At 43.8% G+C, this 12259-nt stretch overlaps 1 protein-coding gene across 2 annotated transcripts in view; it reads right to left on the bottom strand.

Moving 5' to 3' along the window:
* The window catches only part of SUFU (SUFU negative regulator of hedgehog signaling), a 90196-nt gene that overhangs the window by 20587 nt on the left and 57350 nt on the right, over window positions 1-12259 (bottom strand). For both annotated transcript variants that reach the window (XM_059851868.1, XM_059851869.1), the window contains exons 9-10: window positions 3658-3792; window positions 2048-2186 (exon numbers count right to left, since the gene is read on the bottom strand). In XM_059851868.1, the coding sequence (XP_059707851.1) occupies window positions 2048-2186; window positions 3658-3792 (274 nt within the window). The remainder of the gene's footprint in view (window positions 1-2047; window positions 2187-3657; window positions 3793-12259) is intronic.

Genomic DNA, 12259 nt, shown 5'->3' with positions numbered 1-12259 from the left:
CACTGCACCAAAGCTTAGACTCAAGAGAAGTCAGTCTCTGGCTGCTGCAGAGTTGAGGCCGGGATTTTTAAGGCTCTTATTTCTACCCTAAGATAGAGAAAAAGTCCACAGGAGGAAAAGTTTGCCATGTCTCCTCTTCTCCACAGTTCTTCCATTTACTTGTCATTGCAACATGCCCCTGCATTGCAGAAATGTGCTTTCAGACACCAATTCTCCTTGGAACTCCTTGCTGTGCCTGGAGTCCCAAGCAAGGGAGGAGGAAAATCCTCTCTGGGCCTTGCTGTGAAAGCTTAGCAGGGCTTGCCAGCTCAGCCAGCCCAGGCTGCAATGGACTAAACCAAACACAGCTCGCCTCTTTGGAAATTTTATGCACCACAACTTCTTTTACTTCTGAAGCAAAGCCACATAAACCTCCCCCTCCCCCGTTCCCAACACCACAAGGAACAGCTGAGCACGGATCAAGTCTTCCCTTGCATACTAAGCCAAGAGTCTCAGACACTCCCACATCTCAGAACCGGGTGCTACTCCTCTTGTCCCAGGCTGCTTTTAGCCTCCCTTCCTCCCCCCTTCAGCCTGTCCTCCCTTGTACTCAACACAGGACAGGGCAGGGGCCAGCAGCAGAGCTGGTTATGTCAGACAAGAAGATCCAATACATTGGCCTTGTGTAGGAGACAAGTGAGGGAACTTGCTTCTCCTCTCTACCATCTGAGCCAGCAATTCTTCACCTTTCCATCCCACCTACTCCAAAAATCTTACATGTTTTTCAGCACCAAAATAAGAGGCATGAAAAGAGCCAGGTTCATAAGGGTTAACATGTCTGTATGGTGACATAATTATTGCCATTCTTCACTGTTTAGAGGTTACCTGACTACTCTACATATCAATATATTTCGAGATGTGATGCAAATGCAAACAAACACTCATGTTTGGAGTCAACACAGTCACAAGATCCTGTGTATCATGTGCTGGCAAGCACAGGAACCAACAGCAAATGACCCACCCTTAAACCTGACTCTTTGCTGTTAATCATTATAGAAGCATTGCACTTTCCATTCAGAACAATCAAAGCAGGCTCTTTGAAAATCCCTACACGAGATGGGTCTGGCGGAGATCAGCTCCTTTACAATCATACAGATTCCAAGGTACGATGTCCTCCAGACATATGAATGCAGACTGCAGAATGCCTTGAAAACAAGTCATTGGAAGGCTAACTGCAACACTGCAATGCTGAAACAATCCTCTGTCTTCAAAACAGAAGGGGAGGCAGAAATGCCACAGTTATAGTGGCAGAGACGTACTGCACACATAGTCCCTCAGAAATGGGCTTTTCTGCATTAACACATCCCCTCAAGATTTTTTTTTCCACAATATGCTTATAACCATAAAGAAATTTAAGGGTAGAACAGAACTATACTGTCAGATCATTAGTGCATCACTGCTCTAGGGCTGACCCTCAACTTCAAGCAGACAGGGATTTTCCAGGGAAAATCTGTGACACCAAGAACATGTGGGTGCAAAAATGTGTGGGTGCTTCAAGCAACCACAAGCTTTTATCAAAGAATCAATAGAAAAGAGCTCAAACTGAAAGACATTGCTCTCTGTGCTACTCTCCTGTTAGGGATGATCAAACTGAGACCTTGGCTCTGCAGGATCACAGTCCCACAGCTTTCTAGCTCTTCTGCCCTGGCTCCATTCTTGTTTAGGTCATTCCACTCTGCCTCCCCAAATCCCTTTCTGGAAAAAATCAAGAATAAATACAGGCTGCAAAGTGTTCACCGACTTCAGGAAATGGATACTACTGTATTCACAGATGATGTCTGAATTTTCCAGTCAATTATCTTTTTGAGTTCCACTAATATAAATAGCAGCACTTTACCATTTTTTTTTGAGGCCATAATTACTGAAAATATTGTGCAAGAGCTATGAGAGATGTTGCAGCAGAAAATACAGGTTTGTTACACTTTTAAAGAACATAAGCCCTTAGCAAGATAATTTTTAAGTCACAGTAAAGGAGGAAAGGAGAAAATCAGGAGACAGGTTTTCTCACTTGTAACCAAGGTCCGTGGGCTGCATAGGGGTGCTCCTCTGTAGCAAAGGCTCCTTCTACTCCCGTTGATACAAATGTGATTGCTGTATCTCCTGTAATACTTTTATATGTAAAGTGCCGTCCATGTAAGAGCCTTCCCCTGGGGAATTAAACACATGTACGTGAATTGAGAGGGTGTGCACAACGTTCAACACAACAATGGAGATACATCACTATTGTTTCTGCCATCAGCATGGGAAACTATTTTGAAGGCAGCAAATATATATTTTTCAGGAATATAAGAATGATTTACTCCAAAAAGCAGGTGATGAGCCTCCTTCTGAGGCAGGGAGCTACCCCTCATCTTCCCCTTTAATCTCAGGACCTTGTTACAGAGCTAGAATACATCTAAATCCACTTCATGCCTATCCCCATGATGAGGTGCTGATGTATGTGAAGGCAGGGGACTGACAGTTTTCCAGCAAAATGGAAACTACAGAAGAGAATCCAGACTCCACATTGTGTGGGAATGTGAAGACGCATTTCTAAGAAGGCTCATTTCCGTGACAATACCTAGCAATCAATTGTCCTGATGTTTGACAAATGTCACCTGTATTACTTAAGCAAATGCCTAGAAAACACACATACAGTGTTTTGACCATCTACATGACCATCTACAGTATTACTTCCCTTTTTTCATTCAATGCAAGGGAAAATCCCGCTCTGTATTTCGGCTCAGAGCATCTGTGACACCCATGCATGGCTTCTAACATGCAAGAGGGAAAGCTTCAGGTAATATATTTAGTGCCTACCAGAGTCACAACTGTTTGGTGAGTTACTGCTGGTCAGATGAGCTAACTGATCAGGACAGACTGTTCACACATTTGTGATGTAAAATAAAATATGTTTGCATTAACTTTCCCATTGGTTTCTCAACAGGCCCAGGCAAGTGTGCACCTGCTGCTGATAACTCTGATACTACCATCATGTAACTCATTAAGCTAAAGTAACTCAATCACCTACAATCATTTGTCTTGACACGACAGTTCATTTTTATCTTAAGATACTAGAACATTTACACAGGGATTTTTAAAAATAATGCTGGCTGAAATTATGGAAAACGAGAAGCCAGTGATATGCACAGACTGAACCTTCAAAAGAAAATGTGTAGAGTATGCACACAATGTGTTGCTCCTTCAGTCATGTGACATAATTTGTCTAAAATCCACACTTGTATGCATAAACTGATTGCAAACAGGTTTTGCACAACCACTTATCTGAGTCCATAAGTCAGAATGAATAACTTAAGGGATTTCTTTGACAGAGTACGTTAAGACATCCCTTCTTTATCACAGGGTTGCTAGCATTAGACTAATAAAAAAGCCCCTATACTAACCCTGTCCTGCTTCAACACTCAAAAGACACTGGAGGATGTAAAAAGAATGAGAAACAATCTTAACACGATGAGCGCAGAATCATGCAAAGAATCATCTGTTTTTAATGTGTTTTGGCAAAATATCTAAGCTCTGGCCTTTACAGACCCATTGCATGCATGTCTGTATGGTGAAACAATGCCACAAGGCAAAAGCAGCATGCTAGCACAGGCTGTGGAGGAGAATGGCTTCGCTCACCTTAGGCAGAGGGGGATGAGCGCTCCGGACTCCTGGTTGAATTTCAGGTGCACGCTCTCCAGCTGTCTCGTGCGGATCAGCTCGTGAGGAATGATGGCTGCTGAGCTCTCGCTTTCCAAACTGTCCTTACGGCTTCTGAGAGAACAGACAAAATGCACATATTCAGGATTCCAGTACTCTGTGCTATTTTGATTGTAAACATGGAAGGATTCAGGAAAAAAAGGTCATGAAGACAAAGCCACATCTGAGTTTTCACCCCTCCTGCAGAGACACAGCCTCACTCAGACTACCAGTCCCAGCATGCAGCTCTTCACCTTGATTTGACAACCTAGGATATGAATTGATGTACATACATGGTGCATCCCTTCCCAGTATAAAAAAAAAAAAATTAATTTTCTGAAAAGAACTGCAGCAAAACTAAAGTCTCCAAAACTCCAAACACTATGGTTTGGAAGAAATACCAGGTGTGTCCTTCCTCCTGCTTTTGCTTTATCTTCAGGATTTTTCAGGCAGTGGCCTGCAGGAAAGACTAGTCCAGTCCTTTGTGCCTTTTTTTGTACAGTTCAACCAAAAGGCTTTGAGAATCTCCTGGTTCCACCAGCATCAAGTGCAACAGCCAAAAGACTGGTTTCCATGAGACAAGATGTGACAAGTAGGAGATTCACAGATTCTTCTCCCTTGTAAGCTGGGCTGCTTTAGGACAATGATAACTTTGCTTTCTTATTCCTCCATTTCTGCAAGACCAGCATATTCTGAAGCTACAACACAGTTATATTGTTACATGATTAGGAACTTTGCCAGACCAAATCCTCTAGATAATAAAACGTTCTATCTCAAAATATTTGACCATAAACACTTTATATGTTCAAAGAGCACCAGAATGATCCCTTACTTGACAGTCTGGAACAAAGAATAAAGGACAGGATGGGTTACGACTTTAATGGATGACATGGACTGATGAGAAGTGTCTGATAAGTGATTTATATTCTTGTCACCTGGTATTCCACAAGAATTTAATAGAGGTAAGAGTTTGTTAAGATAGTTTCTACAGTACAGAATCGCCAGAGGAGAGAGACGGGGAAAGCAGGAGGACACTGTGATTCCACACTGCAATGTACCTCCATTGTGCCACAAGGACCAAAAGCCAAACAAGGCTATCAAGCTGTGGCTCCATTTGAGAACACTGTTAAAACAAGCCTGGATCTTTCCTCCATCCAAGCTGAACTGTCTTTAGTGTACATCTGGAAATGATTGTAAAGAATCAGCTTCACCCTCATGAGCTGACCTAGATGACACCTTTACTTGATTTTACCTTTGAGAGCTGTCCCAAAATTACTCCCAGCAGCCACACACATAGCAGCACAGTTCAGTGTGAATTCCAGTGCAGATCAGCCTGTTGCTTCTGCTGGGTCACCCAGTCCCACGTGAACCCTTCACCCACGCTGCTGAGCTGCCCACTCTGAAACAGCTAAACTCTGATATCTCATGGTCCAACCTGTAAATACACTGCATGGCCAGGTCAGAGACATGCAGAAAAAAGATACCAGAGCAGCTCAGCTCTCTGCAGGATAAAAATTGGAAAACATGCCCTATTTTCTTCTTTAGCAACACACAAAAGCAGTAATGTAGCCAGCAGGGACATGGTACATCAGGATACGGCTTATGCACAGGGTGGGCTGATGGACTGACAATCAGCAGAGTGTCAGTTTAGTGGGTTAACCCTGAAGCAAAGACACAACATGCTTTGTAGTCTATGTGTGGCACTTAAAGCTGTGTTTAATCTACTTCAGCAAACATTTTATAGCTCTTTCTAGGTGGGGTCTTCAAAGAGTGGAGCAGGCCAGCATTTTTCAGGCTGATTACCTGAGAAGTGCAGTTACAGTTGATTAATGATCAGTTGACCTTAAGCTAAGCTTTGTCTCAACTTCCTTATCAGATCTTATATACACAGTGAGCTGTGGGAAAGTCAGCCTATGGTCTAGCTTCCAATCATTCATTTATCAGCCCCTACGAAAAGGGTCAGCCATTAGCAACGCATGATTTTCAGGCAAGCCATAAACTTGCACTCCTAAATGCAGTTCCAGAGTTCAGGCACTGTGGAGTGGATCAGGAGTTTTACAGAAATGTTACTGCTACAGACAAGAGACTGTGCCCTGCTCACCTGGCCTGCCTAAGTATGCCAGGCATGGGGACATCCCAGAACAGCCTCACAGGCAATCCATGGCGTGAGATTTGTGCTTCAGTAGGACAGAGAGCTGCAGGACAGTCCCCCACAACCCTGGGCTCCAAATCCCTCCGAGCTGAAGGTGGGATTTTAGGTTTCCACCATGCTAGCCAGTACAGCTGCAAGCACAATGGGGCTGCAGTCCGGAGGGGGAACAGCCTCCGGTTGTTAATGAAATAATAGGAATGACGACAATAATTATGGAGGCAAGGGGCAAAGCCTTCTGAGTCTTATTAAAACCAGCAAATGCTGTTTGTCATTACATGCTCAAGAGAAGATGTTGACTAATGTATAACTATCAAATGGAACTGTCATGACTTTACGGCTGTCAATAATTATGACTTCACATTAATAAGTAACCAGCCCTTTTGTCAAAAAGGTGAAGCAAAATGGTAGTTAATTCTGTGAATGACATGAAAGGATTCATCCTTTCCAAAATGCTCATACTCTGTGTCTCTTGTTTGCATTCAGAGGAGCTCACACAATTTCAGGTATTTAAAATTACGGGTGAAACTCCAATAACAGAAACCAAATAACCTTCTGTCTAAGGCAGACCTTTCTAAACAAGAATTGTATATAGTGGAATGCACATAACACATCAGGAGGTCACAGTGCCACCATTTTCAGATTCAGAAAAATGTCGCATGACACAGGGACCAAGAAAGACCCGTTAAAATTCTCTCTTTGGGACTGGAAATCCTTCTGCTGGCCCTTCCAAAGGGTGATCACCCAGATGAAGGGTCAGCAGGACCTCTAGGTTGTTATTAATAAAAAGCTCATATCCTAACACACATTGACATCCACAGCTTGAAGTTTTCAGACTCAGAAAAAAAAATGTAGAAAAAGTTTGCTCTCTAACACTAACATCCCCAGTTTTACGACTGTCAGTTACCCGTAAGTCTTTGCTTCCTCCACCCCATCACCAAATAAATCAGCAGCAAGAGTCAGTGGAGTTTTACTTGTTATGACTAAGATCTAGCTGACTATCACAAAAAATGTTGCAAACTTTGTCTATGCCAGATTTAATACTTTGTCCAACCCCCACAAAAAAATTCATGTTTCTCAGTGTCCAGAAAAAACAACTCTGCAAAAGCCAGGGCTGCTGCATTAGGAAAGGCAGCAGATTTAAATGGAAGCAGCATGCCGGAAATGCCCCAGTTTAAAGACTGCACATCTAGTGTTTTGTGAAACTGGAGGGGAGTTGGAGGAGATTAAAGCGCATTTCCCTCTGATTGGGAGCTTGTGGGAGGTGTAAACGTGGGCAGTTGTCAGATTAATTCTTTAGATGATTACATTCTTTTTGTTTCTTTAAAGCTGTTTGTAGTTGGGTTTGATGTCTCCTGTTCTGGGCAAGTGTATTGCTGCAGTTACCAAGGTGACTTTAGCTGACTTTCAACTATTTTTTCCAGCTTCAGTTTCTACCAGTAGTCGGCTTCTGGGTGGAGGAAAGAGGGAGGAAATTATGTTTGTTGTTTTTTTGTTAAGTCTCATGAATGCTGATTAACATGAACTTAACCAAAGCCATACTTGATTTTTTTTCTCTTTAAGAAAGAGAGTGTGATCAAGACATTGTAAAGGTGTCCAGTGTGGCCTGCAGCTTCCCCAGATCTGTCAACAAGGGCAAAGGGCCTGAGGAGACTCGATGTCCCAGTGTGCTGTGCTCCTTCTTGATGTGAGAAGGCCACACGCTGGAACCTGTAGCCTCCCGGGGGCCCTCTCTTTGTATTAAAGAGTGAGGGTGGCTGCAACCTGCTTAATTTGATGCCAATTAGCAGCAGCCCCTGGGGATCTTGGAAAATCGCCAATGCAATCACTAGGTTGCTCAAAGTTTTGATGTCCCCTCCTTATAAGTCATGTTTATAGCAACTCTTCAAGCAACCACTGGCAGTTATTTTATGGGATTCAAGAATAACCAGGTTGATTGGATTAAGAAAGGTTTATTTATTCTTGCATTTGCGCTTTGCTTTATGATCAGAGCGCTTGATCTCATGGATCTGTCAAGGAAGGAAGTCTCAGTTCCCCTCCAAGCTCTGTTGCTGATATGGAGCATAATTTTGCTGCATTTCCAAGCTACCTTGCCAGGTATCGAAACCACAAAGGACATGCTGTTGGAAGCTGGCCATGGCAAGGGCTCTTTCCAGGAGTGGGTGCCCACTGCCTCACTGAAGTTAGTTTCTTTCATTGCTCCTTGCTCCCTCCATATAAAATTCAGTACTGTGAGTTAGCAAATGCAAACCATCAGTGCAGGCTTGCACAGCTGAGAGAGAAAGGTCGGGCCACTTTTCCTTTCTTCCCCTCCCGCCCCCTCCTTCCACTCCCCCTTCTTCCCTTCCCAACTGTGGCTGTTTCAAACCTCCTCACTCCCTCATGAAGATATGGTCAAAGATCACTCAAGTGCCAACAATCTTTCAGTCTCTTTCCCACAGTTTCCCCTGAAGGGCAAACCAGCAGCTGTGGGAAAGAGCCCTAAGCACCTTGGCACACAGAATTACAGCACCCATCAGGCACGCACAGAGGCAAGTGCAGAACTGGGGAGGACATGGTTACACAGCTCCTGCTGTGGTCACACTGAAACAAGCCTACTCCAAGTGCTCAGACTTGGGTGCTCCTCAGCCTGGTTAAACAGGATGGTGACGATGTTCTGTGTGCATTTCCTGGCAGGGAAGGGCTGCTAGGACAATGCCAGTAGCAACAATCTTCTTGCCACTCACATATCCCTTTGGAAAGCTGCATAATAACCACTGTCAGAGCTTGCAGGGGCCCGACTGTTCCAAGACCTGCAGCTGAAGTGGAATTGAGAGATTTAGGCTGTGCCACTGGCACCCTGCAGACTCATGAGAGAAGTCAAACAACTCTTTTATGCTTCAGGTTCCCTGCCTGTAAAACCGAGACATTTTTCCACATAGGGACGTTGCAAGGATTAAGTCAATGTTTGCAAAGCACTTTTGGATTCTTAGATGGGGAAAAACTATGCAGGAGTGCAAATTATTAACATGGTGACTACTTTGCACTTCAACTGACACTGGTTTTCCAGACATTTACTTTTCTAGTTTGCAATCTTGTCACCCAGCACTCAGCCTCATGCTGAGAGACACTCCCTAAAGTATATTGCCTCCCTCCATTCAGCATTCCTGGCTCAACCAGGACACCACTGAATGGCGACTCGATGAGAGAGCATGCCTAAATAAGCAGGACTGGATTGGAAACTTACTGCTTAGTGGTTGCAGAATCAGAAAGCCTAGCCAGAACCAGACAGCTTCAGAGAATGCTGAAATGCTCCTCTTTATGTAAAGTTTGCCTCCAAGAACTGAAGACAGGAAACCAGCTACAAAGACAACAGCTTCCCTCTGCCCAAGTAAAGCAGAATGAAAACCCAGTGCAACTGGGAGAAGCAAAGTGCAGGTTTGCCTCCAAGCAAATCCTGCATTTTGGTATTACCGTCAAAGCTTCCTCAGAAACACTGCTCAGATGGAGCTTGTTAATGTGCATTAACCCAGTGCTGCTCCATCCATGTGCTCTGTTTACCAAGAACTCCAGAAGCAGTGGACTCCAGCCCTGGACGCAGTGCCACTATTACTCATGTGCTCCAAACCAGGTACACCATGTGATAGTCTGGGGTTATCCCAGGGGGAATTCTAGTGACACAACTCCTCCCCCTTCCACGAAGGGAGGGCAACCACCTGAGATGCTAAGAGTGCAGAGCTCCAGCAGGTCACTGCCAGGACAGTCCTGCCAGCCCCACCTGCCGGAGGGTTGTTCCCCACTCTGCCAGGAACCTGCCTTCATTTCCCTGCACAGCTGGAAACTGTTCAGGGCTGGATGGAATTAGCACATGGCTACAGGGCTACCATATGTTCAGGTTTCCCTAGACTCAAACTGTCTTTCTGCCTAGAAATTGAACGCAGATGGGACTTGAGGTCTCTGTGGGTCCCTGGACAAATGGGACAGCATATGTAAGGGACCAGCACAATTACCGGGGAAATCCCAGACAGAAATATGAGAGTCAGGTATGTGAACCACACCACTTGATCTTTCTTGAGAAGGGGGAGAATTATAAACAGCAGAGACATGATGGAAAAGCCTTATCAAAGTAATACAGACTTTGGAGACCCTGTTCTATCACTCAAACCTAATGTTCAGACACTGGGATGTGCGTGGGCACACCTGAATTCTGGCACAATGAAATGCAACAACCACAGATAATTTTAGCTTCAACACAGGCAGTAATGCAGTGTGCTAGCACAAGGTTTCCACTCCATGCCTGAACTCACAGTAGAACAGTCTGAGTCAGCCAACAGGCAGAAAAACATCAATTTCAGCAATGCTGCATGATCAAGGGGGCCCTCGAGGGGTGGAAAAGGTCAAGAATTCCCCTATCCCAATGCTGGCTCTCACTGCAACTGTGGCAAATTAACTCTGCTGTCCTAATCTGTAACATGGAGATACTACTCACCTACTGCACAGGAGAGCACAGAGCTAATTACCAGGGACAACCAAAGACTCGGCCCCAGAAATTACTGCATCAAGAAATTAAATAGTGATCGAAGCAAGACTCCACAAGTGTCACTGAACTTTGACATCTGGAGCTTCCAGCCCACTGAGGGCTTGACAGCAGCAGTGTTCAGCCTGACATTTAAACATCCCCTACGGGCAAGAGTTCTCTGTATCCAACAAGAGTCAATCTGCACGATTCAGAAACTGGGAGCCTTGCCTTTCTGTGTGTCTCAGCAGCACCTACTAAGCTGATGGGTCCTAAGAAACAAGTAATGCACCACTGAAACACACATTCATGCACGTCTTATTTCTCCAAGTGGTAATTGAGAGTATTCAGTTACCTGTGTTCAAAATGATTAGTCATGTTTCCAAAGATTAATTCACATGTTTCTTTGTTAATACGTACAAACTGATTTAATGGCTGCTTATGAACTGAGCCAAGAATTTTGAGAAACAGATGTCCAATGCAGTTTTAAGCTTTAAGTGTGCTTTTATTCATATCCTTAGGAGAAAAAGGGCTACACAGTCTACAGTAATAACACTAATGAATCAAAGTACTACAGCTGCCCAGCAGGGTTTTGACAGAAACCAGCTTTTTCTCAAAGGAACTTTGTTTTAGGACTCTGGGACAGTGAACAACTGGTAATATGCATGTTTAACATGTCACTATATGCTTTGCCGGAGCCAAAACACTGAATCAAGCCCAATCTCCAACCAAATAATATGAGGTTTTTGCATTAGCACTGAAAACTGTAACTATACAAAGACTGGGAAATCTACACGGAATCTGGATCTTTTACATTTTATACAAATAAATATTCAAAAGCTTGAGTGTTTCTGATTCTATTTGTGATGCTGAATGCAGAACAGGTTGTCTGCTTTAAACCTTGATAGATTATTGTGTGTGGGTGGTAGGGTTAGGATAAAAGAAAGGGAAGAAAGCTACTAGGAAAGCAGTTGGTGGTTGCAAATCCATGATAAATAAACAGCACATTCCTCTTCTACACAAAGCCCTTAGAGTCTGTGTCAGACTTTAACATCCTACTGTCAGTTGGGTGCAAATTCGACAGCCTATGGTTCTGCAGCGCTCCTTACGAAAAGCAGATTTGAAACAATTTGCCAGGCCCCAAGAGAGTGTTTCTGTCAAGTTCCTAAAGAACTTCTAATGCACTAGTTATTCACAGGACCCTTGCATAGAACCACAGGTTTGATTTTTTTATGATTTGGTGTGTACAGTGCAGGATATGATTACACACAAGCCTGCTTCCCATCAGCCAGCACCTCATAATCATGAACATATTTATCCTTGTGGTGCCTCAAGAAGATGACATTGTTATTAGTCCCATTTTATTGATTCAGAACTGAAGCTCAATAGCTAAACTACTTGCCTTTGATTACACAAGATTTACAGCGAAGGACAGACCTGAGTCCCAGCCCTACCAGGTCCAAGCAATGCAAGGAAGGATTGCATCAGAAGGACTAGAACTATGTACAGAAATGTCCACCATCTCAGGTGCTCAGAAGTCCTATCAAAGAGTTAAGTTATATCTGCACTGAGTTTGTGCCTTTACCCCTGCAGGTGCCTGGAGGGAACATGGATATATATACATTATTGCAAGCAAAAGCTGAGCTCCTAAGTTACATTCCTGTGCAGCAGCTGGAGATGAGAGTCTCCACAACACACTCTTGTACTTACTGCACATTGAGCAATTTTGCTCAAATGCATGAGACATGCTGAGACAGTGTGTTAAGGAAGGCGGAGACAAAACAAGCTCTTCCTCTTCTGCTTCATCTATACCACACTGTTCTGACTGGTCAGTTTTAGCCACAGTAAAAGTAATCATCAGGTCTGATTTAAGTACTAGTTAGTTAGAGGTTGTAAGT

The sequence above is a fragment of the Haemorhous mexicanus genome, chromosome 7 (assembly GCF_027477595.1).
Source record: "Haemorhous mexicanus isolate bHaeMex1 chromosome 7, bHaeMex1.pri, whole genome shotgun sequence".
Taxonomy (NCBI): Eukaryota; Metazoa; Chordata; class Aves; order Passeriformes; family Fringillidae; genus Haemorhous; species Haemorhous mexicanus.
The sequence above is the reverse complement of the archived record's forward strand: the minus strand, read 5'-3'. Positions and strand labels throughout refer to the sequence as shown.